General features: G+C 41.5%; 1 protein-coding gene and 1 non-coding gene across 2 annotated transcripts in view; one reads left to right on the top strand and one right to left on the bottom strand.

Moving 5' to 3' along the window:
- Chsy1 (chondroitin sulfate synthase 1) overlaps positions 1 to 27,936 on the bottom strand; it is a 69,414-nt gene that overhangs the window by 26,155 nt on the left and 15,323 nt on the right. Inside the window, exon 2 of the mRNA XM_003475524.4 lies at positions 22,318 to 22,813. Within this exon, the coding sequence (XP_003475572.3) occupies positions 22,318 to 22,813 (496 nt within the window). The remainder of the gene's footprint in view (positions 1 to 22,317; positions 22,814 to 27,936) is intronic.
- LOC111758529 (U6 spliceosomal RNA) lies at positions 24,556 to 24,662 on the top strand. Its single transcript, XR_002792707.1, has one exon. It is a non-coding gene; the product is annotated as a U6 spliceosomal RNA (small nuclear RNA).

Genomic DNA, 27,936 nt, shown 5'->3' with positions numbered 1-27,936 from the left:
TAAATGCACTAAAAGTGTCTTCCTATGCGGTATTTATTAGTTACAAAGGGAAAGACAGTCACCTTACAATATAGACCCCGGACAAGTGATCAAAATTAACAGCTAATAGGGGAAATCACGTTCTCTTGAGGTGATATGCTGAGGAGGACCTAGCATCACGCAGCCCGAGGAAACATGAGACAACTCAAACTGAGGGCCACTCTGCAAGGTAACTTTTCATAGTATTAGGTCACAGCAAAAACAAGGTCAGGAATTAGAATACGTAAGGAACACTCCAAGCTGGGCACAGCTACAATCCCAACACTCAGGGAGTCTCAGGCAGGAGCATCACAAGTTTGAGTCCTGCCTGGGTGATTTAGCAAGACCCTGTCTTGAAATAAAACTTTTTTAAGGGCTGGGAATGTAGCTCAGTATAATGAAACACACATGCACACACAACCCTCCAGTAAATACTGTATGGGATCTTGGAAGGCACACTAGGAATCCTTTAGTTGTTTTTGGCTTTTTACTATAAAAGACACTCCTGGGATAATAGATGACATACAGTTGATATTACAGCTTGGATCTAGAATATCCCGCAAAGGCTCGATCCCCTACAGTAGTGTTCAGAGGCAGGGGGTGACTGCATCAAGAGGACTGTGGTCTTGTCTGTGGATTAACTCACCAATGGGTCTGTTAACTAAAGTGTCTGAAGGGAGGTGATGGAAAATAACTTTAGGAGGCAGAGCCTGGTGTGTTTGTGAAGGGTGTATTTTCTCCCTTGACCCTCTCTCCTCTCTCCACCTCTGTCCATCATGAGACAAGCAGCTTTGGTTCCCTACAGCCTTCTGCACAATGTTCCGCTTCACCAGGGGTCCAGAAACAACAGGCCAGCAGACTATGGACTGAACCCTCAGCAACCACGGGCCAAGACATGACTCTTGGTTATCTTTCTCAGGTTCTGCACCTTGGCACAGTGATAAAGAGCTAAAAACATGGTGACTGAGGTCTGTAATTAGATTAATGGTATTATATCAATGTCAATGCCTTTATTTTAATTCCTATGCAGTTTATATAAATGAAACTGTTCTAATGGGAAAAAACATGAGTTTTTCAAGATAAAAAGCACTGCATCTGTTACTTACTCTCATATGACTCAGGAACACATAATAATAATAGAGACAAGGATATCCTAAGTACCAGTGATCTGAGTGTGCCAGTTAATCTTCAGTGCCAACCTGACTGGATCAAGAGACTCCTGGAGATCTGACTGGACCACGGGGTGATGCAGTTATCAGTGGACTGACCTGCCCACCAATGCTCACATACTGTTGGGCGTTGTGGCCCAGCTGGGAGGTGGCGGGTCACAAGGGAGTGCCTTTCTTTGGAGGGTGGCTCCCTTCCTGCACTCTTCTCCTTTGTGCTGCTTTCTGGCCACCACGCAATGAGCAGCTTTGCTTCAGTAGGCCCCTCTGCGCTCTGGGTCAGCCAGTGATGGAATGGTAACACTAAAGCTGCAAACCAAATGAACCCTCTCTCTTTAAACTGAAGGTGTCAAGTCTTTGGTCCCAGAAGGAGAAAAGCTGTCTGAAGGATTTTAGAGTTATTTTTTGTTAAGTTTACAATGATTTCAAAATTTAAAACAAATTTACAAAAGAAGAAGACACGACTGCAGCACCACCAGGCCCAGCAGCACACATTGGAAGGCTGAAGCAGGAGGACTGAAAGTTCGAGCCCAGCCTGGGCAAATTAGCAAACTAAGACTATCTCAAAATTTAAAAGTATTTTAAGAAAGAAAGAAAGACAGAGAGAGAAAGGAAGGAAGGAGAGAAAGAATGAAGGAAAAAAAGAAAGACAGAAACAGAGACAGAGACAGGCAGGCTGGAGATGCAGCTCAGTGTGAAGGCTCTGAATTCAGTCCCCAGTCCTGGGGGGGGAAGAGGGGTATTAAAATGATCATCTGGAGAAGTTACAAATATTACATTTGGAAAACATCCTAGTAATTACATACCCCACTCATCATCAAATAAATCATGAAATTATGGCAAGAGATTTCTGGAAGATATTTTCAAAACTACAAAGTAAAAAGATTTTGATCTACAATCTATCTTATCATGACCAAAGTTTCAATACTTTGTCTTCTGGATGTTTTTTCAGCATAATCAGCATGGCAATATCTCATTATATGCTTTGAGGTTTCCTGGACAAAAAAAAAGGATACTATTTCTGTACCTAATTCATCCTTTTCGCTTGCTGTACTGTGGGCACATCAATTTATTATAACCAATAATTTACGGTACTTCCTAGTTCCTAAATTACCACCATTACACACTGATGATTCAGAAGGAAAAAACAGCAATATACCCCAACACCAGCAAACGCATCAGTTACGGAAGGGAAAACCTGGTGCTTTCATTTCCCCTTTAACATAAACATTAGCAATCTACACCAACTGTGCAGAGCTGTCTGACAGCTTGAGACACACAGCACTCTCGCGGACTGTTACACTTCTCGTTGGAAGATTCATGCGTGAAGGTGAGGGGCTACTGTGGTACAAAAGTATCAAGTCTGAGATTTCTGTTCCTCACTATCAGCGTTCTGACACTTGAGCACGCAAACCCATGAACACTTCTCCTGATCAAAGTAAAAACTAATTTTGGAGATGGTTTAGTAAACTTGCTTCACCTGCTATGTTCTTAGTATCATACTGTTTTCTATTCCAAGTGCTGCACCGCTTATTACTAGTAATGCGCTCTACCCTTAATGATACTTATTTTTGAAGTGTATTACCTCATGTTTGCATTATTAAGTAAGGTATTTCATTCCAAACCCAAATCCATATCTATTCCCCTTTCTCTCCTTTTGGGGCAAGCGCTGAACCCCCAGGGATGATTCAGGACCAAACTGAGACCACACAGGCAGAGATGGCTCCACAGCCACATTGCAATCAGACAGACCAGGAAAACCACACACGTCTCTAATCAGCAAGGAAGCCGATTCCCAATGCACAGGACCCACTGAATGCAGCAGCTAAGCCAGGGAGGCCCAGGTGGAAGACACCTTGCACGGCAAGAGCAGCTCCACATCACCAGCTGGGTAGCCAGCAGGGTGCTGCAGATGGAGGGCGGCGAAGTGACAGTTACACAGAGACTGCTGTGATTACACTTCAGGGTCCGCTGGCTACAAAAAAGCAAGGCGGGTGTTACCAGCTGTGAAGCAAGTCATTTTCTGGTAACTACCCAGAAGTACCCTTGATGGTGGAGAAGAGGGAGTAAATGTTCCCACAACTTAAGGACACGAGAGATCTCAAGTGCTCCTCAAGCGAACATTAAGTTCTTTTTGCATTTCCAATCTCAAAACTTCACACAGCTCTCCACGGTACTCTTTGCCAGTGATGGCGAACCTTTGAGAGCTTTCAATACCAGCTGCCTGTGGCATACATGCTGTAGTCTTGCCACTACTGCTCTGTTATCCATGTTTATCTCAAAAGTATCTGCTCCTCTCCCAAATCTCAGGTAAAGTTAACATTCTAGGACCACAGGCCGCGCTTGTCTGCTACGCAGCCACACCACGGCAGAGTTGTGCATCCTCTGAAGAAACATAGTCCAGAACTAAAATTTTATTTGAGAAATGAGAGCAAACCAAACAAAAAAGAAACAACACCTAAAAGGGGATCCTAATCAGATAGCATAAATTTTCTAAGAAAGACAGTTTCTAAGAGTTCACTCCTGACAAATGGTTTTCTACATTAACACGCATTTACAGACAAAAGAAAAAGGAACCACTCATTACCTAACACGATGAATGCTTTTATTTCTACACTTCATTTCTAGAAATAAAATCTTTGGCTAAACGGATAAAGCTATAGCCACATGAATCTTTAGAATGGGAAGTGTTACTCTTAGCCAGCTAACAAGGGCACTATTGTGCAAACTGTTCGCTGGAATGTTCATGGCACAGCTCAGCATGCCACGGGTTTCAACTTCATATAGTATTTCACTTCGATGTTAGCAGAACAGTCTCCTTAAAAAGCAAGCATCCTATATCACATTCTCATCACTGTAACTTAAACATCAAGTGCCGAATACAGTCACCTCAAAGAGGGCCACCAAAACCATCCAGACAAGGCACAACCCACTAGGAAACAGACAAAGTGGAATGTGTGACACAAACAACCACCCAAAGGAAAAAGGCCTTCACAGAATATACCACTAAAATAGAAACCTGTTTCATGAAATTTACTAGTAAGTTTTCAAAACATACTTACGGTAAGGGCTGCGTCAGCACATGGCACAGGCATTACCTGGGATCACACACCTAAAATTAGAAGGCCACTTTACAAGGCTGGAAACGTGGTATGGGAGGCAGTGTGTGCTTAGTATGCAGGAAGCTCTCGCTTTGTATCTTAGCCACTTTCTCATTGCTGAGACATATCCTGTGCCTATGATTTAAAGGAGGAGAGATTTCCTCTGGCTCACATTTCAGTCCAGACCATGGTGGCATGGCGCAGGGGCAATCAGAGCTGCTGCTCAAGGCAGGAGCCGGCACGGAGACACACACCCTTCCACGGCACACCCAGTGAGTAAATCCCACCTCCAAACAGTAAGTCGGCCATGAGCCACTTTAATCCAGTGTCCTTCCAAATGTCCTGTCTATGATCACAGGAGGCTTTAGGGAACATCTGGGATACAAACTGCAACAGTTTGAAACTTATCACTAAAAAGAGAGTCTATTTCAAAATGGATTTAGGCATCTTGCAGCCACCCCCCCCCCAAAGTAAAAAGGCACGAGTGGTGTCAAACAAGGGTGGGACACCAGGCACAACAGCATCGTGGGGGCAGATGGCAGCGTGTCAGACCCTGACGGGTGGAAAAGGTCCGTGTGTTCCTGTAAGCAGCAGTGGAGGTCACCCACCACAGGCCAATAACACCTGTGTATGTACCCACTGTGGGGAATCTGGCGGCAACAAGAGATGCTCACATACAAAGGAAACTGACACAACAGGAAATCCACCTGAGGAAAATGAAAGCCAGGTTTCTCAGCTGTCAGAGAAGCATTACAAATACCGAAAGACAGAAAAAAAAAAAAAAAAACCCAAAACTCCTAGACATCCAAATGAAATTTGGTGTAAAAATCGGTGTGAACCTTTGGACCCAAACACAGACACACACTTTGCCTAGTTCAGTCCACTGCACAGATTTGCCAACAGCAACACCCCAGCGGCACTGAGCACCCTTGAGTCCAGATCTTGGCTTCCAAATATTCTCTATTATTTAGGAACAAGGGTCTCTTGGAGAAATGGCGATTGCAGGGCTAGGGCGAGAAAAGCATGATTTTAGAATATCTTACTACCCCAGAAAGCAAGCAACTGCTCACAGAACAATAGAGGCATATTAGAAAAACACAAAAACCAACCGTCAATAGACAAATGTGCGATGACTTATTAAGAAAATGTAGCAAAAGTTATACATTATAACCTACCGAATAAACAGTACAAGAGCCTATACTCATGTAAACACACACATGAATAAATACAAATTTACTTTCAACTAATAAAAGCAGAAGGAATGAATGGATTATGAAGTCACCACATGGCAAACACTGTTGTATTAATTTGTATGGCTAAGAAACAGCAACAGATGCTGAAACCAGTGGGTGCATGATGAGAAACAGGACATTTATTGTCTCAAAGTAGCTCTCCCCCAAGACACTTACTAACTGATAATAGAGTTAACTGTACAGTGGGAAAGCCTGCCGACACTACCAATCATGGAACACAGCAATCATGAACTGCTACAATACAAGGAGAAAACCACCACTTGTATAAAATTTCTGTCCCAAATGCATCACAGCAATCTACTCATGAGAAGATACTACAGACATCTAAACTGATGAACATTCACTGGTCTGTAACCTCCAAAAGTGTCAAGGTCATAAAAATTGCATCAGAGGACTTGTTTGAGACTGAAAGTGACTGAAGAGACATAGCACCCAGAGCATTTAAAATTCTACTCATATAGAACTTTAACTTACACACATTTACAGAAAAATGTGAGATATCTATCTTATGCGATGAGGCTTCTTCTAGTTTAAACCTAAACTAAAAAATTTCATCATTTATGCTTAAGAGTTGAATACTTTTATAGAATTCAGTGTTCCATAGGAAAAATGAAACTTCTAAACAAAAATAACAAATACAAAATCAGTTGTTTTGCAACAGTAAGACATGTCATGAATTCAACAGAGAAAAAGGTCAGTAAAAATGCATCTTTCCATACTTTCTATATTTTACTCCAAGAACAAATTATAATCCAATCAGAAACTGGCCCAACCACTAGATATCATCTTAGAATACACAGTGGCACTCTACTTACTGGCTGGAGGAAGGAACCATCCATGTTAACAGCCTGGTGGGCATGGGATGGACCAGCACTGAAGAATAGGTGAAATGGCCAATTCAACATTGAAAGCATAAACATTCATTAAACTCTGTAATTAAGACTGTTAAGATTACTACAAGCTAGCATTGTTAAACTACTTCTCAAGACTCGTTTCAACCAATGTCTTTTCTCCTTCTGCCTACTGGCTAGCCCTGGTAAAACTCTGAATACTTCTTAAGTAAAAAGCATGATAAGAAAAAAATAAAGTGCACAAATAAGAAACACACACCTTGTACAAGATTTGCCTGAAGATAAACAGTATGAAATCAGCCAGTATTTTCAATTGGTCAGGTTTTCTGAACACCTGGCCCCATGGAGTCATTAAGGTACAGGCCAGCCAACTTTGTATACAACACACAAAGCAAAACTGGGCAGCAGTAAAAAGGGTCTGAAGGCTTCACATTTTAAACATCAGCTTCTTGAGACTGTATCTGCCAGGCATGGTAAAAATGTAACATCTGATAAAAATGTAACATTGTAGAAGAGATACAGACACTTAAATGAGTATGGATAAATGGAAACTTTGAATCGCAAATCCTATTTCCTTGAGTTTTAAAATCAGAAATAGGGGCCAGGAACTGGCGGCTCTGCTGCACATTGCCTGCCTGGCAAGTATAAGGCCCTGTGTTTGATTCCGGGTACCAAAAAATAAAAAACTAGAAAAATAAATAAAATCAGAAATAGTTCCTATCAGTCAAGTTTGTGATAAAAATATGATAATTAAGAAGACTGCAAGGTACTGGGAGTGCAGCATACATAAGGCTGTGACTCTATCCTCGGTACAAAATGAGAAAAGAAAAAGTAAAAGTAAGAAGGGGACAACGCAGGAAGAAGAGGCGTCCCTTCAGAGCAGAGGTAAATGAGAGCAAGTCTTACAAAGACGCTTTCAGTGCACATCAGTTCAGACTGCAGGCCGGGGCTGGGGCAGGCTCGCACTCCGCCTGCCTGCACAGGAGCCCCACGACTGCCACGCACGCAGTGATCTCCCGGGGGAAGGACTGGCGCTGGAGAGGCAGGCTGGTCTGCTGGTCACTCCTGGCTCTCCCAGTGCAGCACAGAATCGGCGAACAAGATTTGCTGAATGTTGATTTTGTAGGTATTAAATAAACCACACACACGAGTTCATCCTCCCCTTAGGAAAATTCCACAGGGGAAAGCCTGGGTATACTGGGTGGGTGATGTGTACTCCAAACTCCTGTCACACAGGAGTCCCATCACACAGTAGCCATGCAATAACCACCTGTTGAACAAAACACGAATGAACAGTCCACATACATCTCTTCAAAACCCTTTTCTGGTTGTTTTGGCTAGGTACGAAACACGAATGTGATCATCTTCTAGATGCTGTTCAGACTTGTCTTTAAAGCTTTCGCCATTACCAGCAAGGTTAAACACTCACTCTGTTTTAATATTCCAGATGCCTAAGGCACACGAGCAGCATTATAAAAAGAATGAGGGGATCAAACTCAGTCTCCAAGAAGATCAGTTCAACGATTCTCCATATCCTCATTATAGTCAGGCATCAACATGTCCAAGGTTAATATTACTAAGATTAGCATATGGAAACAGCCCTGTGCCCAAATTATACACAGAAACAGCACCACAAGAAAGTGCCTTGGTCTAGATTAAAAATAAGGCATTTAAAGAAAAAATTTTCTAAAACAAAAATGAGCGTGCTATACAACTATTAGAATCTAAAATACAACGTCCATGGCTGGCAAGGATGAAGACAAGGGGCACGCGACGGCCGCTGGGATGCACAGTGGTGCAGGCATCCCGGAGGACAACCTGGCAGCTTCTAAGCAAATCTTACACACTACCCACCACCACACTTCTGTATATTTACTCTGTGGCTTTAAAAATTTATAGCCACATAAAAACTTGCATGGGAATGTTTACAAGAGCTTTTAAAATATATGGTAAAAGCTGGAAGCAATCAAGATGTCACCCAATAGGCAAACAGATCAACTACAATCCATGCCTATCATGAGTATTATTCAGTCATAAAACAGCAATGATGTATCAAACTACAAAAGGGGATGGACAAGTTTAAATGCATATTGCTATGGTCTAAAAAAGCTATGTACTGTATGATTCTAAGAGTGTGACACTCTAGAAAAGGATAAACTATGGAGACAGTAAAATGAGCAGTGCTTTACAGTAAGTGCTTGTGGGGAGCACTTAATGCAGGGATTTTTAGGACAGTGAAGCCGTTCTGTACGAAGGCACTAATGGTAGATAGTGTGAAAATGGATTTGTCAAAACCTATAAAACTGTATAGTACTAAGTGAATCCTAATGTATACAAACTTTTAAAAGGTCATTTAAGTGGTCAGGGGATTCCAGGATAGAAGGCAGACTTTAAGAAAACAATCTTCCTATATTAAAATGTATGGACCAGTCTCACCAATGCAAATAGGGTAGAAGGCTGCTGACACAAGTAACTGTCAATGAGCAAAGACTGCAAGACAAAAGGCAGATGGAACTGTACATGGCACCTTACCCTGGGTGATGCAGCTGCTTCCCACAGGGACACATGAGAGCAATTCCAAAACCACTAAACACATATAATGGAATCAAAGAATTTAGATGATGAAAGTCAGGTTTCTCACTGCTGAGATGGGGAGCTGGCAATTAAGCAAAGGAAGGAGGCTACAATGAGCCGTGTGGTAAGATCAGAGCCAGAGTCGGCAGCACCCATTAATGTTTACCTCAACACTGCCACATGCATACACACGAGTGTGTACGGGCACACATCTCCACAGTCCGTCCTCTGCAGGGCTGGAAGCAAACAAGATCCCGACAGCAACAAGCTCACCCACTGCTCATATCTGGAGTTCTAATAGCATCTTCCAACTGAAAAAGGTTGGGACTCTTTAAGAAATTGTTGACTCTTCCCAAAATCAGCAAGAACTACACAAGATGAACCTAGAACATCTTAGGTGTCAGAAAGAAAGTGTTAAAAAGCGGAAAGAGCTCCCCAATACTGAAAATGCAAGAATTTTAGCCACAAAATAAGCAATAAAAAATAAAATCTCCATTAGTCAATACTGATATACACCTGTACTTAGGATACATATTCACATACATATAAATATATAATACATACCTATAAAAATATATATACACATTAGATAAAATATATATGTACATACATGTATATAATAAATGCAGGAGAGTAGACAAATCTCCTGTAGAGAGAACCCTAAATTCTGTAGCTGCTCCAGCCTCAGGGGGATGAAGTCTAATTCCCTAACACTGAAGTGTGGGGTGCACACAGTTGACTCCTTTCTGAATCTCTCTTGGACTATTAACCCTGTTTTTACACAAAATAGGATTAGGAGAACACAGGTAAAATGTGATTTCTCTCTAACAAAAGCCTAAGACATACTCTAAACCTCATCTATCTATTAAAAAAACTTTATGGGCCGAGGATTTAGCTCAGCAGCATAAGCACCTGCCTGGCAAATGCAAGGCCATGAGTTTGAACTCAGGTACCAATAAATACATAAATAAATTACAAATGGTGGACCACAGAGCTCTTCAAGGATCCTGGCAGTTCTATGGGAAAGAGTGGTCCATTTTTCTAAAACTAAACAAAGCACACAGTTCTAAAGCAATGTAAGCGAACACGGCGCGCGGTGTTCCTGGGAGGCTAAGAAAGAGGATCACTCGAGCCCAGGAATTTGAGGTCAGCTGGAGAAACACGGTGAGACCCATCGCAAAGAAGTAGTTTATCGTTACAAATAAAACCCCACAACCCAGGTGCCACAGCTTACAACTCCAAACCCCGGGTGCTGACCACTAACCATCTCTAGTCCACTGGTCCTCAGGCTGCCACCCAAGTGCTACTATCCTCAAACACTGCCCACACGCCAGTCACTCGGGGATGCTTCCCATCCTGTCTGCCCATATCCAAGGAGCCTCTTTTAAAAGATGATGTTCACTGTGGAATGATCCTGCCCCACACCACCTTCGAAGCCAACGACAAGAACCCAACTGATGATTCAAACCCTGCAAGTTCAAACTATGCAAACGGAAATCAAAGACAGTTTTCCTCCTACTGCACCCACCTTCTGTGCTCAGTCTCCCTCTAAAGCCTGCAAACTCCCACTCGGGCTCAGGGCTTTTCCTCCCACCTTCTCCCTAACTCCCTATACGAAGTCACTTAACTCAGGCCCTAAACGCAGTCTCAAGGTGATGACTCACCCTTGCACCTACACCCTGAGTTTCTCCCGTATCGCCCTTCCCTGGCTATTTCATGCCTCCAGCTGCCTGCAAAACTTCTCTCTCCACAAAGCCCATCACCTCTACCTGAAAAATCCACTCACAGCCCAACCACTGCTGGCCACTCTCTGGTCCCAGCCATCTTCCCAGGTGAAGAATCTCCCTGCCCCCACTCAGGCTCTCTGCAGTGTTTTCTCCATACCTCAGCCACAGGGCTGGTTTGCAAGCATTAGGTCCCACAGTCCCCTGTCCCAATTCCCAGCCCCCAGTCCCCAACATAGTAACTCCCGCCCCAATCACAGACAGCTTCACAGGATCCAGCCCCTCCCTCACTCATGTGCTCCAGCCACCCAGCTTCCTGGGTGCAGATCACCACACAGTCCCAGGGCCTTTGCATACTCCGTTTCCTCCAACCATACTTCCCAAAATGGTCCTTCCTGAAAGCAAAAGCTGCACTTGTCTCCTTCAGCTGGACTAGAGGGCCTTGCTCCTCCATTACTCTACCTCCTTCTCATATCTGGGTTTCTTTGCCAGACTGAGTGTCACCGGCCATTACAGATTATTTGTCCCTTGTTTCCTGGCATCTCCACAGACAAAAGAATGCACGATGAGGGCAGGGTAAAAGCTGGGCTTTTCTGTGCTCACCACTGCAGTCCCACATCCAGGGCAGGCACGGCACACAGCAGGCACAGGGTTTTTAACACACCATCCATTAAAAATTAGCTGAACTATGTCGGCTTATCTTACTCTAATAAGGAACCAGAAATCTAAATTATCACCATATCAACTTATAAACCCTTAAGAAGCTAATGGCATCCCTCAGGGCGTGGGAATAAAACTGTACCCGTTTTGTTGTCTTTAATAAACCACATTGTTAAAAATAAATTAAAATCTTGTCTTTATAAACAGCATTCCTGTTACAAAAAGTACACAAGACAGACAACCTATTAAGTGTGAAGGAAACGCAGTTCCTATGACAGGGAGATTTTTTTAAAAAAAAAGAACAAGGGCCGGGGAAGTAGCTCTGCAGCACAGCGCTGCCCGGGGAGCACAAGGTCCCGAGTTCAGCTCCCAGCACCAAAAAGGAGAAGAAAACGTTTGAAAATGAGAGCTCCACTTCCAGGAAGATAGCTGTACTGATTTATCCCCACAGGGATCATCAGGAACAGTCCCACACCACAGGGTTAACACGATGATGTCAGCAGGCGGCCGTGTCAAATTACTGAGTGACGGCTCCAGACTCTTGCTAGCCAGGGAAAAGTCATGCTGTAATTGTACCATTACAAATTTTTACAGTCATAACATGGTACATTATAAGCTTGCTCAAATGATAAGCTCTTTGTGAACAGGGTTAGAAGTCTGCAGTCTTAAACAAAGACCCTTCTGTCTCACATTTCCTAGAAGTCAACAAGCTACAAATCACAGCCTGCACAATATCCACTTAAGAGTTACAAACGATTCAGTCTTCTACTGTTCTGCCCGCTTTCCCAAGGCACACAGCAGCCCAGGGCAGGCAAGGCAACATCCCTTTTGTGTCCAATTAGATCAGCTCTGGATTCCAAATAATCTTTATTTTGAAAAACATTAGATTTATGGAAGAGTTGTAAACACATGAAAGACAACCCACACACACTCCATTTCACGCCACCCACTTTTCCTCTCCTGTTACCATCTTACCTAACTACTGTATACATCTCGAAACAAAGTAACATCTGTAAAACACCACTCCCTGACCTGCAGACTTTATTCACTCATCCCGCTTTGCCACTCAGGTCTCTCTTCTCTCCAGCCCAGGACCCAGGCTGCATGGCCCCGGTGTCTCTAGTCCTCCATTGGTTGGTTTCAAGTTTTGTTCTGACTTGCGCTGCCATGGAGGAGGACCTCAGTGCCCGTCTCACCTTCCGTCCACTGAGGAGCACGAGGGAAGGGGACTCCACGCTGTGACAGCCAGCTTCCCACTTCTTCCCCTTTCCTGGGAACTGAGTCACTAAGACCTGCCCTGGGGTCAAAGAAGGAAAATTAAACTCCACCTTCAGAAGAAAGATTAGCAAACAACGTGTGCTGGTCACACCAAGCACACAGTAACTCACACCATGTAATTATTTTTTAAATCTATAATTGGTTTGATAAATAAAACTACAGTTTCAATTCATGATGAGCCTCAAAAGCAGAGTCTCGAGGACTTACAACCAGACCACATAAACAGACATTTGCAAAATCATCTACTGCACAAACAAAAAATGTATTGCAAAATATCACTTAGTTTTAGCATTAGTGTTAACTTAATGTCTAGTCAAAGTTCCTTTGCTTCCATGATCTCATCTGCTTCAGCCTCTTCCTCTGTTGTTAGTCATGGGTTACTCTTCCTGACCCCTCATCCTTACTGTGATTTGGTTACACATTTGCTATCAACACAATTCAAGAGAGAAAGAAATGGACCATATACAAAATTAAACCTACCAAGCATGGTGGGGGAGCATCTGCTCCCTGCAACCTAATTATAATGTGACTTACTGTAAAGACCAAGGTCAAACTCCTTCACTGCTCCTCCTCTCTGCTGCTCAGGAGGGGAGGTAAATGGATGTCCCCTAACACGCACGTCACTTCTGCAGTTCCAAAAATACCACTGCATCGTAAAAAAGGTTTTCAGAGTATAAATGGCAATGGTGGTTCTTAAGCTGCTTAGCAGTACAGGAACCACCAGAGACACAGTGTAGACCACAAGGCTCCGCCTGCTTAGATTCTGGGTCTGGGTTTGGGAATCGAGAATCTGATCATCAGAAAGCACTTCAGGTGATTCTGTTGCAAATGTTATGGCTCTGAGAAACTCCAATCCAGGAAGAGCTCTAACCTGGTCCAACATTCATGAGCAGTTCTGATTACTGAGACACTCACGCACAGGTCCCTACATGGCCCAAGTTTGAGAAACACCAACTTACACCCTACGGCTGAACCTTACACAACTTCACTCCTCAGGTTCCTGTTCTGGGCAACATGGCTTTGCCAACATCACTGTCTTCAGGTCATGCTCACTTTCACTTCCTCACTTAAACACTGCAACTAAAAACTTCAAAAATGCTCTGCTGTTAGTATCTGCAGACCTCTGAAAGCGTGAAGATACCATCATGATTTTGTTTGGAATAGTCTAGAAAAGGATACTACCCCAGCCATCGAGTACTCCCCCACTGTCACCCTAATTCACCCAGCTCCACACCCACTGTGCCATGGCCCCCTACCCTTCCTGGCCAGCTTGCAGTATTCTGCCCTGGTTACTGCCAGTTTACTCACTGGGCACTGAGTGCTGATGTACATTTTGAAAGGCGGATTTCTCAGTTCTCTTAAACAATTAGGATGAGGGCATCTGTAACCTCTGTCTTTTCAAGTACACAGGAAATGCTATTGAGCTGAATCCTAAAATTAACAGTATCTCCCACTTCCTGACAATGAGCTTAAGAGGCCTTTTCTTGTCAATTAAACATAACAGACAAGTGTTGCTAGAGATGAGTCTGGAGTCCCTGTCACATGCTCCTGCTGAACCTGAACATTATGAAGACATTCCTCTGCCTCTCTCCCCATCACAATACATCAATGCACTAAATGATGACCCAGTTCCACAGATGTTTACGTCCTTCTGTAAGGTTTTATTTTGACAGTGAATTAATTACACATACAAAGCAAATAACATTTCCATTTCTGGCAAACTTTGATTTGTTCTGTTAGAACAGTCTTCTCTACACTGTAAAAGTAAGAACAAGGATTTCAAGACCATGATGTTACCACAAATCACAGTGAAATAGATGTGTGTACAGGTCAAAATCAACACATGGTTGTCAGGCGTGAGTTCTGGGTGGCTTTGTTTTCCCAACATTCAGGTGCACCCAGCAGTGGCATTTCTGTTTCAGAAACAGGGCGCTGCACTAGCTATGGTAACACAATAGCCATTATCTCAATGAACTCTTGAAACCATCCCGCTATGTGGGCCATTTCCATCCCATGCCAGAAGAATTAGGTAATCTGCTGCCCAAGACCACAGAGGTAGTAAGGAACCAAGCCTGAATCCTGCCCCGTTTGCCTTCACCACCCCCTCATCTCCCCCAACACACGTGCCACTCAGCTTATCTTTCACCACCCCACATTGTTACTGCTCCCACTCACAGCAGTCGCTCTGCTGTCTTAAAATAGCAAGCCTCAGCCTAGCTCCCTTAGAATACACAACACCGGGGAACACTTATTAAAAACAAACCGAAACAAAACTTTAACACCGATTTTAGCCAGCTGTGGGAGTACGTGCCTATAATCTGAGCACTCAGGAGGCTGAGGCAGGATGATCACTGCACATTCAAAGCCAGTTGGGCCACATGAGTTAAGTCCAGTCTGAGCTACATTTTGTTGTGTCTCAGAACAAAAACAAAAAACACCAACACTGAGCTTTGTGGCTTTTAATTTACCTTACTTCCAACCCATGTTTTCCAGGTCTATCCCAGTTTTGAAAGCCAAAGTCTACACATACAGGAAAATGAGCAGCCTGGAAGTAACTGGAGAGGGTCAGAGAATGACTGGCTCCTTTCAAGGTCCCATTCAAAGAGAACTGTCACTATCTGACCTGTCTGATTGGCTTCCTAGGAGACCCCCTTGCAAACTGTGGTTACCGACCTGACTCTGCTGTGGGGAATCTAGAAGGCCATGCTCATGGGAGGCTGCATGTGGGCCTATAAAAGTCCTGAGAAAGCCCTGAGCGCTCATCTCCTGACCCTGTGGCTCTACACAAGCAGGAAATTAAAGGTCAGCAGTTATCAGCTGCCTGGTGAGTGTTGAAGGCACAACCATAAAAAAGACAGACCTCCTCAGCAAAGCAGGAGACTTGTTTCCAGGAATCAGGGGAGATCTCCAAGCCCAGCACTAAGCACTAAGAGAGACTTCAATGGCACTCAAAAAAGAACATACAGACTACAGAATTAATTTTGAAAAGTCATTAAGTAAACACCAACAATGCAATGGGGAAAAGACGGAATATTATTTCCATAGTTACCAAATTTTAAAATAATAATAAATGTCCAATTTCCAACAAAAATAATTACGAGACATGCAAAGAAACAAAAAGTATGGCTCATACCTGCGAGTGTAAAAAAATAGTCAAAACGCGTAAGTGAGGTGGACACACCTATAATGCCAGCACTTTGATCGGTTGAGGCAGGAGGACTAACAGTTCAATCCCAGCCTCAGCAACTTAAGAGACTTAGCAAGAATAAAAGACCTACTATGTAAAGGGCATCAAAATAGAGCTGCAGTTATTTTTACCAGTATCAGACACGAAGAAGAAATTTTATAACGATAAAAGGATCCAGACATTAGGAAAATGCAGTGATCATAAAACACATGAACTGAAAAACGCAGCCTCAAAATAAATGAAGGAAAGGCTGACAGAGCTGAAGGAGGAAGTAAGAATTCACAATATTAGAGACTTCAATACTTCATTTTCAACTGGATGGACCAACAACAAAAAAATCAACCCAGACATAGAAGATGCGATCGACAGGATACACCTCCTAGACCTAACAGATGTGCACCCCGAAAGCGGCACCCTTCTCAAGGGCACATGCAGCATTCTCCAGGCCAGGGCACATCACACATCGGGCACAAAAAGTACCAGTGAATTAAAAATAATTAGAACCATACACAACACATTCTACAGTTGTAACGGAGTGAAATTAGAATTCCTCTGCACAACAGCCGCGCTCCTCGCGGTCTCCCCTTCTCCAGCTTTTCACTTTCTCCCTGCACCCCCTGCCTCACTGCTGACAGTCTTACACCGCAGTCCCCCTTTCTGGTGCTAACTTGCCCCTTCTAATCCAGAAGCTGAGAAACTGGACCACTGCACTCAAAGGACAGAAGAACAAGGCTCAGGATGCTCCTAAGGAAGGTAAGGGTCCTGCCTTAAAGCGGCACACAGACTGGTGCTCAGTCTCTGGACCATCTGCTCCAGCCAGGGAGGGCTGGCTTGCTGGTGCTCTGCTAAGAGAGGTGAATGAGCAGCCTAAACGAGCAAGGAAAGCATCACTGTAAGATAAATAATCTCCATGACAACCAACAGTTTGGAGACATTGTTTCTTCCATTGCCTTCCGATGCAAGGATGTCCCACATTCCTTTACAAACTAGCCAGATCAGTAAGGAAATTTTTCACATACTTTGCTGTAAGTGACAGTTCCTTTTGATCATATGCTTTCCCATAAAAAACAAAACAAAACAAGAAACACTGATCTTGATAGGTTGTGTATCCTGTTATGCAGGTGTACTGTGAACGAATCCCAGAGGTGCCCAGACCCTTCAGGCTGAGGACGGGGTGCAGCCATCAGCAGCCAGGGTGGCAAGAGCTCTTGGGGGCAGTCTGCTCGGTGTTAGAAGCTCCATAATGTAAAAAACCTGTGAGATGCTAAATCACTGATTGGACAAGCTGCTGAAAAGAACTGAACACAGCCTAATGCCCATATAAAAGATACAGCTTTTTATGGACCAAATGGAAAATCTCCCAAATATCTAAGCACAAGGCAGCAAGATGCAGACTATGTGCAACACACTATCATCCTATAAAAGAGGACAGACATACAAACTATGTCTTGTATATGATCCACCTTTTAACAACTGTGTAGGAAAGAATGCACACTGGTGGCTGACTTCTGGGGGAGCCCAGGAGCTAGAGAGGAGAGGGACTTAACCCCGTAGAACTCCAGCACTTTAGAATTTAAGTCCTATGATACTATTGTCAAAGACAGTAACTTCTAAAAACTTGTTAAATCCATCTTTGCCTACCTCCAAATTTCATTAAGTAATGATTATTTTCTACCAAAGATGCCTTTGTAACTAGGTAAAAAGATCTAGGTGCTATTACCCAGTTGTGTTCAGTTTTTGAAATCCTCTGATTTCTGCACTTACAGTCTATGCATATTTCCACAGATACAGTATATATGTCTATTTAAAAAATACAATGAGTAGGTTACTTAGGCCAATCTTCACTCTTACTAAAAGAATAGTGCATTTTATATACTTACCTAACTAAAACAAATTATCTTTTCAACTTTTCAAATGTTTTGTAAGGAAATCCCAAATAACTTGAGTTAATAATGCCAATCCTGCCGCATCACACCACGACAAGGGAGAGCCAGGCCTGACCAGCGCCTCTTACCTTTTCTAGAAAGGTACATTTAGCAGCTGCCAGGCCCACGCTATCACTGTTCTATAAATTCTGTGAGTTTACAATTATTTCCGAATAGTTTTTAAAGCCATTTATTAACAAATAATCACCAGTAATAATCAAAACACACTCAGCAATGGATCTGGGTTTTAATTTTGATGGCTGCTTGAGACATTTTAATTATATGGGACTATCCAAGGCATTATTTGTATTAGCAAAGAAAAAAAAATCTATTCCTCTGGCTACGTTTACAATAAAGCAAAATAAGTACCTTCCAAGACCTGAAGCTTAACGTAATTGTCCTTACAAAAAACTACTTCGATTAACTCTTACAAGGTGAGCTTTAACAGCAAAACTACATCGACAGGAAATTCCTCATCCCCATAATTAATCTCATCTGAGTGATGAACACATGATAAATCCTAATAGGCTAGAAGCCCTTTAAAGGTTTACCAAAAGAAGGTGAAGCAGGAGGCAAAGGCTTAATAAAATGTATGTAAGTTTTAAAAATGAGAACGATGAACTACATGCAAAGGAAAAATTTTAAACATACAGAAACAGGTGAAATCTTTGCGATTCAAGGAAGGGAACAATGTCTTTAAATACTAAAAAGTATACACCATCAAGGAAAAGAACAGTAAGTTAGACTTCAACTCACAATTTGTGTATAATGAAAGTCCACAATGAAGGTAAAAAGAGTCATAGTCAGGGAGAAGTCTGTGTCCAAGAAAAAGCATTCCAATAAAACCTTGAGACCGCCAACATTCCAGCAGAAAAATGGGCCAAGACTATGAAGAGGCAACTCTTGGAAGAGGGGAAAAAAACCCAGAATGCCGGTGGGAGGACCACCTGGCACCAGACCAGGGTGAGGCAGCAAGCAGGAGCGAGTAAAAGCTGTATCATCATAAGGCATTTAGCAGAGCAGCAGGGACGCCCGGACTGACTGCACACACTTCTAGATCCCTCTGCATGCTGCGTTTCTAACCCAGCTCCCAAAGCAGGAACAGGGAAACACCCAGAGAAGGGCTTCCTCCTCAGCCAGGGGCCCTTAGCGAATAAGGCCACTTACAAGGAGCACCAAGTCTAAAGCAGGCAGCTGCAAGCGTCCAGAGAGGATGACTCCAAAGAGTACTCTGCCTCGGGTATTAAAACCTCTGCTACATTGCAATGGGAACAGGAAAACTGCAGCACCAGGACAACTTTCCAACTACATCACGTCACCAACACCAGACTAGAGGTCTTGATCCAACTCATGACACTCACTTCACGGGTGTATTTATAGCAGTAGCAAAGATAGTAGTATGACTACAATATGGCACATATTTTTTTTTTAACTTATTACTCAAAAGTAGGCCTGTCCAGGCTGGGGATTTAGCTCAGTGGCTCAAACACTTGTCTGGTAAGTGCAAGGTTGCCAGTTCGATCCTTAGTACCACACACACACACACACACACACACACACAGTAGGCCTGTCCTCTACAACTCCAGGAAGAAAGCTCCCTTCTCAGAGATTGACAGCAGGAGAAAGTGTTCCAAAATGCACAAAGCATTATGTATTTTAGCCACAGTGGAATTTGTTAAGGTTGTAACTACTTAGTTAAGGATGGGGAAAATGCACAAATACTGCCAAATACATTCTGCTTAACCCAGCATGAAATCCTGATATGGCTTTTCTTGCTGCAAAACTCCATGACAAGAGATCCCTTAGGCCCAGTGAGCACTTGCACAATGGAGGGGTAAGAAAGCAATGCAAGGTGCACGGAAATTAAATGTTTCACTCAGATCACATTTAGGATTTGAAGTCCATCTTCAGGAACTCATAATTAAAATCACATGAAGGCCATTCCTTCTATACTTGAAAATCTCCACATCCCTCAAAGTTCAAACAAAAGAAATAACATGATCAGAAGACTCTTAAAAGCCTGATGGAAAGGCAAGTACAGGCAAGACTACTTCCAAATACTTCGGAAAATTAACTTAGTAAAAGAGCAGTCCAAAGCAGAAAGTGCCTTCTTTCTCTTGGGCAAAAGGCCTCGTAATTCACTCTGCTCTCTGCAGCTCTGGTAGTTTATCAATCTAAACACAATCTAAAGAATTTTTTCCCTTTGTCATTGGATCGTGAAACTGAAGACGAGATACATACGCCTGCCAGCACAAAAGCAGACAGAAGTCCAAAACCAACTCATATCCTCTGGAACTTTTAAAGACAAATGGCTACAAGTAATTTCCTTTAAAAGGCTTCTTTCCTTTAAAAGGCTTCATGTGTGTGTCAAGATAACTCAGAAACTGCCTACTACCTGGACTGAAAGGAACCACTGTGCTGTAAATTACAGATTATTATAACTCTCCAGAAGGTCAAAGTCCATAGTATTTACTCATTTATTTTTGGTGCTACAGATTAAACCAAAGGCTTCGCACATGCTAAGTACATGTTCTGCCACTGAGCCACACCCCCTGTCCACAAGACTCAAGATAAATGCAAAGCCACTTTCACATCATTAATCATTTTATAAACTCATAGCATGTAAATTTCTAATCTGTGTAAGTCATGATGATCAAATGAAAGCAGTCAGATCTTTGGGATACCATGGATAGGAAAACATTCTGCACCCTTAGAACTGCATCTATAGATACTTGAAGTTACCATGATAAAAACAGCATGGTACTGGGGGAAAAAAAAAACAGATCCAAGATCAGAGGAACAGAATAGAAGATGCAGAAACAACTCCAAAAGAACACTCAGCTACCTTATATTTGATAAAACGGCCGAATACATTCATTGGAAGAAAGATACAGTGCTGGGAAAACTTACTTTCCACATGTGGAAAATTGAACTTAGACCCATATCGCTTACCATGCACTAAAATAAAATCAAAGATCTAAATATAAAAACAGAAACGTTTAATCTGCTGGAAGACAGAACAGGTAAAACTCTAGAAGAAATAGGTGTTGGCAAAATCTTTATGCACAAATCCCCAATAACCCAGGAAATATTACAAAAAATTGACAACAGGGTCACACCAAATTAAAAAGCTTCCACACAGCAAAAGAAACCACTAACACACTAACAGACTGAAGAGACAATCCACAGAATGGGAAAAATTCTACCAGCTACTCCTCAGACAAAGGACTAACATCCAGGATATATAAAAATCTCAAAAAAAAAAAAAATCAGACCCTCCAAATTTAAAAGCCCAATCCAAAAATGGGTATCTGAAATGAATAAATATTTCTCAGATGAAGAAGTACAAACAGCATATAAATATATGAAAAAAATACTCAATATCACTGTTATTCCAGAAAGGCAAATTAACACTGAGATTCCACCTCACTCCAGAAAGAAGAGCTATCCAAAAAAAAAAAAAAAATCAACCAGTAACAAATGCTGGTGAGGCTATGGGGGGAAAAGGAACCCTTCTCCATTGTTGGTGAGAGTGTAAATTAGTACAAGCACTATGGAAATCAGTATGCAGATTCTTCAAAAAACTAACAGTAGAGGTTCCATTTGACCCAGTTAGTCCCCTTATAGGCATCTTCTGGAAAGAGTTAAAAGCATCATGGCACAGTGATATATATGTACGATATACCTGTTTACAGCAGCACATTTTTAAATAGCTAAACCTTGCAAACAGCCCATATGCCCATCAACAGATGAATGGATAAAAAAAATGTGATATTTATATTCAGTAAAGTACTACTCTGCTACAAAGAAAATAAATTTGAATCATTTGTAGGTAAATGGATGCACCTTGAGACTATAATTTTAAGTGAAATAAATAAGATACACAAGTTTAAATATCATACTGTCTCTTGTTGAGAAATCTTAAGGGTAAACAAGGAATAAAATGGGTGACATACTGGGAAGCAGACGTGCTCAAATGGACAGGGAATCGAGGAAGGAGGAAGGGGGAAGAGGAAAGCAAAGAAGGCAAAAGGGATTTAAAAGAAAACAAAGAGTGGAAGGGAAACAAAAGGTTCTGTAAATGCGGAGAGGGAAGAAGGTTGAAGGGAGAGGAGGAGCATGGGAAAAAAAGATTTAAGACATATACGTATACAGTTTCAAATTTCCTAAGCTGAGTGGGAGTACTATGTATGGCAAATATGTACTAATAAATTTTTAAACAAAATTACATTAGGAATAAAAAAAGAATTACATCCTCAAAGTCAGCAGAAATCAGATAAGATGATTTTTCTGGATAATCTTGAAAATGTCACTATGTCAGCAAACCAAAGGTTTTCAGTTAAGCCCAACTGTCATTATTTATTAACTGAAGAACAGGACAAAAGCATGGAAGAAATGCTCTAAAACCCAAGAGGAAAGATGACAGAGTGAATTCAAATTAAAAAAACAATGAAGGCTAACTACATCTAAGGACTGCACCAACTTTAATCCTGGAAAAAGGTATTATCAATAGTTTCCTATGCCTGAGAATTGATGACAAAATTAATAGTGTTTTCCCAAATAAAGAACTGTGCTCTTACCTCGTACGACCAGACACACTGCACACCCGCAAATCTCCGGACACATCTTCCCACCTCCACATCCTCGTGGGTGGTGTACATCTCCCGGAGACACTTGCCAATGTGCGGGACCATTCTCCGGAGCACCTCCCGGCTCATGATCACACCAGGCCCCCCCATGCAGAAGTTCTCACCGGGCTCAAGGGCCAGTTTCCCCATTTCTTCTGTAGTGCCCAGTCCTGTTTGCCCAAGAAAGAGGGCCTCGCTGCTATTCAAACTCCTCAGGAAGCTCTCCAGCCGATCTCCCTTGATGTAAACATCGTCGTCTGCTCTCATAAACCATTCATACTTGTCCAAGTAGTGGTCATGCATGTACTTGAGCATCATAAAAGACTTCTTCTGGGGCGGGTACGAGTCGTCCACGCCCCGCAGTGGCACTATCGGAATTGGTAGAGATGTATCTGAACCCTCACTAGAGAAGAACTCAACTCTCCCAGGAATTGTCTTGGACCACGTTCTGGAATTAAAATAAGTATCAATTAGAGAACAGTCTGTCCCAATTTTCATTTGCAAAAATTCACACATCTGCTCATTTTGAATCAACGCATACAATGGCTTTACCTATGTGGGCAGCCTGCTTCCTGGAAGACCAGGTTACCAGGTACAATACTACAAAGTCCAAATTCATTTTTAAAAAAGCCCCAGCAAAAACGAAGGGTAAAGTGTTAAAAATAGTTCCATGTCACACAGTTCTAGTTATGGCTGAAAAATGAACTGCCAGGGCATGAGGAAGATGAAATATCTGTAACATGCTATCATCCTACTAAGAATGCAGCTCTATAAAACAAACAAACTGTTCACTCAACAAATTCTCTGAATGCTCAACAGCTGCCAAGTATATGCTAAGCAAGAAGGATGAAAGGTGAGCAAAAACCATTTTGACTCACAGAGCTAACAGCAAAGGAGACAGGCATTTACCAGGACAGGCATATCATCCTGAACTGACACACCTGCTGGGAGAAAACAGCATGGCAGGCAGGAGACCTGCAGAATGGAGAATGCCTCCCTGACTCACTGCAGCCAACAACATGAATAAGAATAGGGAGACAACACATGAATCTAATGACTAAAACTAAGCAGCACGAGGTCTACAACTCTTCCATGTGAGGTACTAAAACTAAATGCAAAAGTAGACTTGTAAGCTAGATCTAAAACTTCCAATTTATGTAGTTTTAAACCATCAAAGTTCATGCTGAATATTTAATGTGCTGGACAAATAGCTTTAAAGTTAATAAAGTTAGTATTACTGACTAAGACGCATGCTGCTAAGCCAAATGTATATACAATAAAACTGCAGACAGGACAAATACAGTAGAGAAAAACAGAGAGAGAGAAAGAATACAAATGTGTCCCTGAGACAGAATGTATACCAAGCATGACAGGCAGACCCAGAATGAGGAGTACTAGGGGTAGGGGTTGTCACATGGGGCGTCGGAAGGACTCTGAAAGGTCCGCCACATTCCAGTGGAAATTGTAGGCCTTTACGCTACAGATGCCTCCACAGCAAGCACAGAAGAAGAGATGAGATGCAGGGGTACATGTTCTGAAATGTCCAGGGTGCAGCACAAGGTTGAAGGAGCCTGAGCAGAGGCAGGAAGACCAGTTAAGAAACTCCAGAAGCAGCCCAGAGTTTACAAGACAGCTGTGTGCTCATGGAAAGAGGAAAGACTAAAGAGCAATCAGAAGGAAACAAAGCATCCTTCTTGGAACAACTAAATTAAGGTTATTGTGTTGTCTTTTTCCTTACACTTCATGCTATGAGTAGTAGGACTGAAGCAGTTTTAAGCTATAGTAATTTATTTACACAGACTACTTTCCAAAAAAAATATATGATGGAAAGTAAATAAAATACAGACCAAGTATCCCTTATCCAAAATGCCTGGGACCAGAAGCATTTGAAATTTTGATTTTTTTGAATTTTGGAATATATACACAGACTTTATAAGCAAAGCATCCTTTATCTAAAAATCCAAAATGCTCTGAAATCTGACACTGGCAGATCTGAACTCTGCACTCAATCTTAAGAAAAATTTTTTAAAAAGTATTTTCCAAATGATGTTCTCCTCAGTAAGTTTGATTTTGATTAACTGTTAAAACTGAGTTTACACAGTGAAAAGTGGCTTGATATCAGTGTAACATAAGCATGTACGTATCATTAATAGGAAGATTCAAGAAACTGCCTGAAAAGACAGTAAGACTGTGCTTGTTTTGGCAGCATATATACTAACATTGGAGCGATACAGAGAAGATTAACATGGCCCCTGTGCAAGGATGGCATGCAAATTCGTGAAGCATTCCATATTTTTAAGGTAAATGCAAAGGAGATTGAGGATGGCAAACATGCAGTATCAGACACAGCACCAGTGGACACAAAGCGACATCTTCAGGACCTCATAGACGAGTTCAAAAGTAAAGTATTTAACCAAGTAAAGCAAGATATCATTAGATTAATAAAAGAAATGGTAAGCACTTCTCAAGAAGACACAGATAGAAGAATGGAGGAGCACATAAGAAGGACAGAAAGATTTGATGAAGAATATAAAGAAAACATAGAATACATGAAGTAGGTTCAAAGAGATTCCTAGGAAATTAAACACCATTGAAAACTGGCAAAACTGCTTGAAAGAAACTAAGGATAGGTTATTCAAACTGGAGGACAGGTTTGCAATGTGGGATCATGAAAAGAAAAATTTCTTTAAAATAACCAAGAAACAAGCAGTAATAATACAAAGGCTAGAAGACGACAAGAGGATCTATAACTTAGGAATAAAGAACGTGAAGAAGCAGGGTACAAACAAAGGAACTACAAAGGCTATTCACAGAAATAATCAAGGAGAACTTCCCAAACCTAGGAAAAGAAAAAGATATTCAGATGTATGAGGCATACAGCCTACAACCAAAACAGAACTACACCCAGGCATATAATAATCAAGATCCCAGAAATCCAACATAAGAACAGAATATTAGAGGCTGTCAGAGACAAGAAACAGATTACTTACAAGGGAAAGCCCATTAGAATTATGGCAGACTTCTCTGCACAACCATCAAATTGAGAAGAGCATGAAGTATTCCAAGCCCTGAAAGAAAATAACCTCCAGCCCAGATTGATGTACCTGAAAAATTGTCCCTAGAAATTAATGGAGAAACAAGATGCTTCCAAGATAAAGAGGAACTGGGGGAATTTGCAGCCACCAATCCAACTCTACAGAGAATACTGCAGGACATTCTAAAGAGAGAGAAAAGCACCAGGATTCCAGGAACTGTGGCTGAGAGGCCACAATGAATGGTGCAAAAGCAAAATGAAGAAGACAAACAGACAACTAATAATGGAAAAAGAGCATAACAGAAATGAGGCAGAGATGGTTGGATATAATTTCTAATACAGATGGCCTAGAAACACTAAATTAAGGGGAAAAAAAAGAATCGTAGGCAGAGTGGATCAAGAGGTAGGGTCCGAGATGCTCTTAATAGGAAATATAATTAACCTGAAGAAGGTTATAGGGACTGAAAATCAAGTATGAGAAAACAGAACTCTTTATGATAGGGAACCAGAGAGTAAAAGGGGCAATTGGACCAGTATTTATGGATAGGCTGGAAAGACAGGCTTTAATAGGTAAAGAAATAGAACTAGAGATCAATCCAGGAGTGAGAAAGTTCAGAAACACTTAGGTAAATAACAGGTTGCCCTTCCAATATAAAACCAAGGGTGTTGGGGAGACCCAAAAATGCACAGTACAACCTGGGGGAGTGAAAGGGGAGGAAAAGTCTTTAAAAAAAAGACAGCAGAAGATATTGCTAATAGTGTATCAGGAATTAAAACCCATATTACTCGCACCACTCTGCTTAGATAGAAATTATTCCATCCCAGTTTGTATACAAGCACTAGATCTGAGAGCACAGACAGCTATCCCAAAAATATCAGGATACAGCACAGCAATCATCTTTAATTTCCTATTAACTTAATCTGGATCCCTGTATAACTTATACTCTTATATCATGACATGTTATATCATGACTGATCTTAGTTAAATCTGATTTGCTTGATTGCTGTTTGTTATTGACAGATTTTATTCAAAATTGTTAAGGTTGATAGTATCAAGTCAGAGAGTACAGACAATTATACTGAAAATGACAATGATTCACTATGATACCCATTCTGGTTTGATTACTACCTGTTTTTGTAGTTCTACCCTATCCACAAAGTTGTATTTCTATTAATACTGTTATGTACTGATATATGCAATTATATTTTATCTGATGATATAGCCAATTCTATTGCTGATAACAAGGGACAACTCAGTAACCATGGTACAACTCCTTGTACTGTTATATGTCTTTTTAGTTTTATGTGTCTATAGGAATATGTTTTGTCCTGTCTTGCTTTGTTCTGTTTCTCCCTGTAATATAGAAAGTATAGAAATACATGTTAAGACTCATACTTGCATAAAACCTATAAACAGTTTACAAGAACTGATCTTATGACACATGATGAAACGAACAATACTTTGAAGGAAAAAAAGGCACTGTAGTGCCTTTGGGTCCTAGAGGACCCTAAACTGATTCCGGAGTGTCATGATGTGAAATCCAGCAATACTATTATTCTTTGTTCAGAGTGATTTTAGTCTGCTTTGGTTTGTTTAATCCCAACATTAATGAAGATTTGGATAAATGTGTGTATGTTTAAGTGTATAGGACTGATAGCCATATTACTAAGATTTTATTAGATAGTTCAACAGAACTGTTTGCAGTCTCCCTGTTTGAATTCCCATCTATATGTTCCACTTTTGTATCTTGAGCAATTATTTATAAGAGGACAATATGTTAACATCAACTAGTGATTACTGTTTATTTTTTCTTTGAAAGTATGTATTATTTCTACCCATTTTCTGTTTTGTATTGTATTTCTTTAAATAAATTTTTTTTAAAAAAAAATTAAAAAAGAAAGAAAAGACAGCAGACTGAGGGCCCTGAGGGAGGGCCCAGGGGAGTAGGGGACTCTCTTTGTGCAACTGCAGATCAAGGGGAAATTTTTACAAATTAATCACATTAATTTGAGAAACATTTATGATGCGATATACATCAAATTTACCACTTGTTGCTTGTGGCACTAAGTAACTCACATTGTGAGCAACCATTACTACCTTTTGTTTCCAGAATTTTTTTCATAATGCAAAACTGCAATTCTGAAACATATTACTTTTGTAATTTAAGAAATAATTTACCATGAAGCACTTGGAAACCAAATGACTGGCTTTCTTTCTCTTTCTAACAAAAAATAAGAAATACAAAAATGGCTTCAAAGTTTTCTCATTCAGAGGAAAAATCTAAAGAGATTTAACGTTCCATCAGACATGCCTCTCAAAAGGCCAAGGGTTAACTGTACACTGCTCGCCCTCAAAACTAGGGTGCCAATCGTAAGGTGTGCCACTGCCTCGGCCACCAACAGACAAGAAAACCACTGCTGACCATCGTCTCACTGTGACAGCGCCTGCAAAACGCACCCTAGTGTCAGAGCTGCTAAGGAAGTGCATCTCCACACCGACCCCTCCGAGTGCAGGGAGAAGGCTCGGACAACTGAAC

This window comes from Cavia porcellus, unplaced genomic scaffold, assembly GCF_034190915.1.
Source record: "Cavia porcellus strain 051 isolate PalLab524CR breed Dunkin Hartley unplaced genomic scaffold, mCavPor4.1 scaffold_6, whole genome shotgun sequence".
Taxonomy (NCBI): domain Eukaryota; kingdom Metazoa; phylum Chordata; class Mammalia; order Rodentia; family Caviidae; genus Cavia; species Cavia porcellus.
Note: the sequence above shows the minus strand (reverse complement) of the source record. Positions and strands in the feature narration are given on the sequence as shown.